At 43.8% G+C, this 7,863-nt stretch overlaps 1 protein-coding gene across 1 annotated transcript; it reads left to right on the plus strand.

Annotated features, from left to right (window-relative positions):
* The first annotated feature begins 5,624 nt into the window (after positions 1–5,624).
* Positions 5,625–7,517, plus strand: LOC123253489 (polyadenylate-binding protein 1-like). The gene has a single exon (XM_044682674.1). It carries the CDS (start codon positions 5,649–5,651, stop codon positions 7,515–7,517), a length of 1,869 nt encoding a protein of 622 aa, XP_044538609.1. The 5' UTR covers positions 5,625–5,648.
* The last annotated feature ends 346 nt before the right edge of the window (positions 7,518–7,863 follow it).

Here is a 7,863-nt window from a genome sequence, read left to right on the forward strand (position 1 = left end):
ACCTTCCATCTCTGGACCTGGTTCCCAATCCACTGAGCCACCCAGCTGCCCCCATGTTTTTTTTTTTTAAACCCTTGTACTTCGGTGTATTGTCTCATAGGTGGAAGAGTGGTAAGGGTGGGCAATGGGGGTCAAGTGACTTGCTCAGGGTCACACAGCTGGGAAGTGGCTGAGGCCGGATTTGAACCCAGGACCTCCTGTCTCTAGGCCTGACTCTCAATCCACTGAGCTACCCAGCTGCCCCCTGACCCCATGTTTTATTATATTAACACACAAGTATTAAGGATACTATTTTACATTTTATATATTATTTATAAGGATAAATTTATATTTACATATAAATTTATAATGCTATAAGGATTATGTATATTTATAAGGATAAAATATTTTATATTTTATATATTTATATATAAGGATAAATATTAAGAATACAATGGATGTGCTTAGTGACATTAAGAGCTGAAAAACAATCATTATAAGAGAAAAATATATATAATTAAAAGGGCAGCTAAGTATCTCAGTGGATTGAGAGTGAGGTCCTGGGTTCAAATCTGATCTCAGACACTTCCTAGTTGTGTGACCCTTTGTAAGTCACTTAACTTCCATTGCCTAGCCCTTATAGCAATTCTGCCTTGGAGCCAATACACAATATTGATTCTAAGACAAAAGGTAAAGGTTTAAAAAATAAATAAATAAATATTTTTAAAAATAATATAATTAAAAGCAAAACAAGACATAATGGAAAATATTTATGGCAAATATGAAAAATATGTACCTTCAGTACATAAACAAAGCTGTCTAAAAGTGTCAATGAGATATTCCAGTCCAACAGGGAAAGGTTATAAAAACAGTTTCCAAAAGAGGAAAAAGCACTGATAGTCGCTTGGAAAAAATTCTAGACATTACCAATAATTAAAAGCTGGGGAAATTCAAACTAAGACAAATAAGAGGCACCACCTCAGATTGGCAATGATGATGATAATAATGTAATAAAGTCATCCTGAAGCATTAAATAAAGTACAATCACTGAAGCATTTACCTATAGCTCAGAGGAACCTGGGGGCCCATCTAAATGAAACTAATCATTTAATAAGTGAGGAAACTAAGAGCCCAGGTCAGCCAGACAGTAAGCATAAGAAGCAAAATCTGAACACAGGGCGTCTGACTCCAGAGTTAGTTCATTCACTTTTCTACAAGGCCTCCCTAATGGCTGCTGGCATCACAGATGTTTTCAGTCTTTTTGAAGATCAAGGAAGCGGCCTGCAAGGACAAGTTAAAAACTGTTCCTAGCTTTGATCTAGTTATTTCAGCACTCACAGTGAGTCCGGTAAGTGTAATCAGAATTAACAAAGAAGAGCTGCCCATGCCTAGCTATTCAAAGCAACATCCCTTATAAGTTCAAAACCCAAATTAAAACCTGGAAATAACCCAAATGTCCAACAATAAGGGAATGGTGAAATGCATTGTGGTACATTCATGTACTATAATGCTATAGAGAAATGAAGAAAAATTATGAGGTCTATAAGGAAACCAGGAAAGACAAGATTGAAAAGCCAAAAAAAAAAAAAAAAAAGAGCAGAAACAGAAGAACTCACAATAATCAGGGCCCAAAATATGGGTGCACTTGTAGGGACTTAAAGGGGGAGATGAAAAAGTCGTGACATTTCTATGAGTTGAAATAAAAGTAAATAATTACAATAAAAATAAACGAAAGCAGGGGGCAGCTGGGTAGCTCAGTGGAGTGAGAGTCAGGCCTAGAGACGGGAGGTCCTAAGTTCAAATCCGGCCTCAGACACTTCCCAGCTGTGTGACCCTGGGCAAGTCACTTGACCCCCATTGCCCACCCTTACCAATCTTCCACCTATGAGACAGTGCACCAAGGTACAAGGGCTTAAAAAAAAAAATAAATACTTCTAAAAAAATAAAAAAATAAAAAAATAAACGAAAGATTCCCATTTGATAGACCTTTAGAAAACGAAAACGTCTGTTTATGGGAAATTTAAATAGCTGTCTCAACATTTAATATTAAATGTGTAAAACCATTTGTTTTTTTTTAAAGGAAAACGCTTGACTTTTACATTGTATTTAAACACATGAGATAATTTGGCCCATAAAAACTTTGTTAGTAATTGATTATCTCAAAGAGTGCAAAGCCATGATTACACTCATAATACTTTGAAACAGTTATTCTAACTAACTCAAGGACTTGGCTTCAATTCAAGAAAAGCCTACCTGAGTTGAGGTCATCAGTTCAATGAAAAGCCCCCTGAAAGACCTGTCTGTGTCTCTCTTTTTCCTCTGCATGTTCTTGGTGGAGTTTGAGAAAATACTTTGTAAATTGTTAAAACCTGAAAGCAATGTGTGACTTCAATCTATGTCCTGGAGGCTGATAATTGAAGACAGAACAGAGGCTGGAACATAGCCAGTGCTTACTAAATGTTAGCTGACTGACAGGTGACGTTTCTAGAACAATGGGCTAGATTTTTGCCCTGGAATGCTGGGATGATTTTATTTTATTTTATTTTATTTTATTTTATTTTATTTTATTTTAGTTTAGTTTAGTTTAGTTTAGTTTAGTTTATTTACATAATAAATAGAGAGAGAAAAAAGTATCAATCAATCAATCAATCAATCAGGAAACATTTATTTCTGTTATGTGAAACATGTTTCACAAAGTGCTGGTCAGCCAAAGGGCTTAGACTCTGGGGGAAAGGGAGAGCAAAATGAAAAAATGTATCTATGCAAGTATATATGGCATAAACCTAAAAAGAGTCAGTATAAAGCAAAAGAAGATATTACAAGACAATCAATAATTTTTTTTTTAACCCTTACCTTCCATGTATTGGCTCCAAGGCAGAAGAGTGGTAAGAGTGGGCAATGGGGGTCAAGTGACTTGCTCAGGGTCACACAGCTGGGAAGTGTCTGAGGCCGGATTTGAACCCAGGACCTCCTGTCTCTAGGCCTGACTCTCATTCCACTGAGCTACCCAGCTGCCCCCAATAATTGTTGTTTTATGCGAGGCTATGACCTGTAACCTCCCCCCACCCCCATGGCAATTTTCTCAAGGTCAAAATATTAGTCTTGGTGTTTGTCCTTATGAGTCATTTCATCCAAATCCCCCATTTTACAGAGGAGTAAACTGAGGGGCCGAGAAGAGAGGCCTAGCTTTGGTTTAGAGTAATTCTGAGTTGTTTGAGGAGAGAGGGGAGTAAAGAGACATTTAACATGACAGAAAAGTGACAAACTCCAGGAGAGATGTCTGAGGTTTGCTGTAAATGACCTTCCTAAGTACCTACATCCTCCTCCAGGCCCATTCTCTGGAAGAAGTGGGTTTGCTATGGTAATATGAACTGTGTGAATAACAGAACAAAGGGAAGGAAGGAAGTCAAAACCATGCTAATAGTTGTGACCATAATTTAATAAATCCTAGCTGATTCTTTGTATGTGTGTCTTTATTATATGGGTACAAAAGAGAAAGGGTGGCACACTTGCTCTCTAGAGGCTTTCCCCTGTATTAATCTGAGTTTCCAACTAAAGAGACTGTGCTTTAGAAAGAGCCTTGGAGTCACAAGCCTACAATTAGACTAGAACGCGCAGGGTCACTTAACAAACAAATACGGCCAGCTTTCACCTTCATCTGTACAGTGTAAACTCATTGCGATCAGGCCCTGGTCTTCATTTTGTTTTGCCTGAAACTCCAGTATCCCACTGAGATATTTTTTTCGGGGGGAGGGGAGGGTACACAGTACAATTTTATTAGTATGGGGAAATTTTGGAGAGGAGATTCCTTCTACCAATGCCAATCTGTGAATATTCTGTAATTTAGTCTCAGCAAACTGCCTATAACACCTAAAAGTTAAGTGACTTGCCCAGGGTCAGATAAGTCTGAGGTAGGATTTGAACGCATATTGCAGTGGTGGCGGCCACGGGGGCGGGGGGACGGCGGTGGGGAGGGCAGCTCTTACATGCTATGCTGCTCACCTATACTTGTCAACTTGGCTTCCCAGTCAGCATTTGAACTCAAGGCTGCTGGCTCCACAAAGACTCGTTGGAGAGGCAGCAAGGCGGCATATTGGATAGAATGCCAGGCTTGAGTTCAAATCTTACACAAGCCACCTCCTAGCTGTGTGACCTTGGGCGAGTCATTTAACCCCGTTTACCTAACTCTTGTCCTTCTGTCTTCAGAGTTGTTACTAAGACAGAAAATAAGAAATAACAAAAAAAGCCAGACTTGGGTTCTCTGTTCTATATGTAAGGCCACCAAAGGTTCAAGAGATAATGATATTGCAGGCGACAGGGCCGCCATTGTCACCTATAGAGTTCCTGTTCCCTTCCCCCTCCTTCTCCTTCATGGCATCCCTCCCCCCTTCCCTCCTCTCTTTGTTTCCCTCTTGGGGCTCTCTCAGAGGCAGCCCCGCCCACATCCACACCAATGCCAATGCGCGCACCCGCCTGGCGTTCATGTGAGGATCCCATCCTCTGAATTCTGCTAGGCTTTGCCCACAGAAGCACCTTCGACTTATTAGGTCCTTTGGTCCTGTGCTAGTGCCGTCTTTGCCTCGCCCCTTTGCCACAGGCTCCGCCCAGTCACCTCAGGCGGTTGAGCGTCTCTGCGCCTGAGGAGAATTAGACGGCAGTCGCCATTGTCGTGTGTTCTCCTTTCCTCTGGTGACTCCTGAGGTAAAATGGCTTCCCGAAAGACTTCGGATGCCAAAGCAGACGCTGCCAAAGGCAGTGGAGACCATGTCTTCTTTACCGGTGAGAACCCCAGCGCTCCTGCTGCTTTCGGTATCCCCGGGGCTCCGGGTGAACCTGGCGGGCCTGGCGGGCCTGGTGAGCCACGCGGCCCTTGCGGGCCTAGCGGGCCTCTTGAGCCTGGCGGTCAGAGCGTTTCCTATACAACTGAAGTGATGGAGGCGATGGAGTTGGTTAAGCCGAGTAGCGTTATCGGGGTGAGTAAACCAGTTGAGATGATTGAGCAGAGCGAGCCAATTGAGCTGATGGGATCGAGTGAGGTGACCAAACCCGTGGGACTGAGTGAGCCCAAGATGGGACCAGTGATGGGACCAGATCAGCCAATGACAGGATTTAATGTGCCAGGGATGGGATCTAATGAGACTGTGATGGGACTTAATATACCTATGATGAGACAGAATGAACCAGTTATGGGACTTGATGAACCTGTGATGAGACTGAATGAGCCCGTGATGGGCCCTAACGAGACTGTGATGGAACCTAAGGAACCTATTTTGGGACCTAATGAGACTGTGAAGGGATCTGAGGAGCAGAGTGGGCCAAGTGGAGAGACTGAGCTCAAAATACAATGTGAGGAGAGTAAGCAGAGTGGGATAAAAGAACAGAACGTGCCTGATGAGCCCGGTGAGGCAAGTGGGCAAAATAAAACGGTTGGGCTGAGCGAGGTGGTAGTGGCAACTGAGGCGCATGGGCCTGTTGAGGCGAGTGCAAGCGGGCCTGTTGAGGCGGGTGCAAGCGGGCCTGTTGAGGCGGGTGCAAGCGGGCCTATTGAGGCGGGTGCAAGCGGGCCTATTGAGGCGAGTGGGCCACTCGGGGCCAGCGGGCCGCTTGGGGCGAGTGGGCCGCTTGAGGCGAGCGGGCCACTTGAGGCCAGCGGGGCCACTGCGATCCCAATGGCATCCCTGTATGTAGGTGATCTACACCATGATGTGACAGAGGCAATGTTGTATGAAAAATTCAGCCCGGCTGGGCCTATTTTGTCCATTCGCGTGTGTAGGGATATGCTCACCCGCCGTTCCCTCGGCTACGCCTACGTTAACTTCCAGCAGTTGGCAGATGCTGAGCGAGTGTTGGAGACCATGAACCTGGATGTGATCAAGGGCAAGCCGGTTCGCATTATGTGGTCCCAGCGTGACCCCTCCCTGCGCAAGAGTGGCGTGGGCAACATTTTCATTAAAAACCTAGAGAAGTCCATTGACAACAAAGCCCTGTATAAAACTTTCTCTGTCTTTGGAAATATCCTGTCCTGCAAGGTGATCAGTGATGAGAATGGTTCCAAGGGCTATGGCTTTGTTCACTTTGAAAACCAGCAGTCTGCTGACAAAGCGATTGAGAAAATGAATGGGGTACGTCTGAATAATCTCAAAGTGTTTGTCGGACGCTTTAAATCCCGCAAAGAGAGAGAACTTGAACTTGGAGCTAGAGCTAGAGAATTCACTAATGTTTACATCAAGAATTTTGGAGAAGATATGGACAATGATAGACTTACTGAAGTCTTTGGTAAATTTGGACATGCTTTGAGTGTAAAGGTGATGACTGATGACAGTGGGAAGTCCAAAGGTTTTGGATTTGTGAGTTATGAAAAACACGAAGATGCTCAGAGAGCTGTAGATGAAATGAATGGCAAGGAGCTCAATGGAAAGCGCATTTATGTTGGCCGAGCTCAGAAAAAGGGAGAAAGGCAGACCGAACTCAAACGTCACTTTGAACAGGTGAAACAAGACAGAAGCAGCAGATACCAAGGTGTTAACCTTTATGTGAAAAATCTTGATGATAGTATTGATGACGACCGCCTACGAAAGGTGTTTTCTCCATTTGGGACAATCACAAGTGCAAAGGTTATGATGGAAGGGGGTCACAGCAGAGGCTTTGGATTTGTCTGTTTCTCTGCACCTGAGGAAGCTGCCAAAGCAGTTTCTGAAATGAATGGCAAATTGGTAGCTACCAAACCTCTCTATGTAGCTTTAGCCCAGCGCAAACGAGACCGCCAGGCTCACCTGACAAACCAGTACATGCAGAGAATGGCTAATTTCCAAGCCATGTCTAATCCAGTGTTCAACCCCTATCAACCGCCACCTACTTCCAGGTACTTCATGACAACTCTTCCACCGCCTCAGACTCGCCCTGCTTATTATCCTTTTGGGCAACTTACTCAATTCAGACCAACTCCTCACTGGGGTGTTCCCGGGGGAAGATTTCATCCATTCCAGACCATCCCTGGCGTAATGCGTCCAAGGGCACCTACATCCCCATTTAATCCTGTGACGTCTCCATCTGTACCCGTTTCAGCAATTATGAATACTCAGCATATGGTTAATCCACCAAGTCAGATGATGGGGCAGCCAACTCCACCATTCATGCCTACTGTGCGCTCAGTCCAGCAATATAAATATGCTGCTGGAGTCCGCAATCCAAAACACCTCAACATGCCACTACCAGTCACTACTCCTCAGCCTTCTGGCCTTTTTGAATACCCGGAGCCTCTAACCGCCTCCATGTTAGCTGCCACTCCTCCTCATGAGCAAAAGCAGATTTTAGGAGAACGGCTGTTCCCACTCATTCAAGTCCTAAATCCTGCTCTGGCGGGCAAGATCACTGGCATGCTGCTAGAGATCGACAACTCAGAGCTTCTACATATGCTTGAGTCTCCCGAGTCTCTCCAGGCTAAAGTTGATGAAGCCGTGGCTGTCCTGGAAGCTCACCAAGCTAAAGAAGCTGCTGAGAAGAAAGGTGACATTCTCCCTAAGATGCCACCAGATTAAAAAGAAGTTAGCATTAGGGCTCACAAAATTCGGTACCTAATTGGCTCCAGAAAAAGTTCTCAAAAGTTCATCTATGCGGAAAAAAACCCCAAATTTTAGTTAGGCTAAAAGCAAAAACGAGAACAAAAATAAATTATTAGAACCAAAAAAAAATTACCAGTGAGCCCAATATATTGAGCAAATAAATGCTAATTCTTCACTTCTTGATTCTTGTCCTTTATTACCGCATTAAAAACAAAACAGAAATTCTAAATGGTAAAATAAAAGAACACAAACAAATTGCTCAGGTAGGTGGGTGGTTGAGGGAGGGGAGAAGAATTTTGATCACACAGCAAACACTCGGTAT

This window comes from Gracilinanus agilis, chromosome X (genome assembly GCF_016433145.1).
Source record: "Gracilinanus agilis isolate LMUSP501 chromosome X, AgileGrace, whole genome shotgun sequence".
NCBI lineage: Eukaryota > Metazoa > Chordata > Mammalia > Didelphimorphia > Didelphidae > Gracilinanus > Gracilinanus agilis.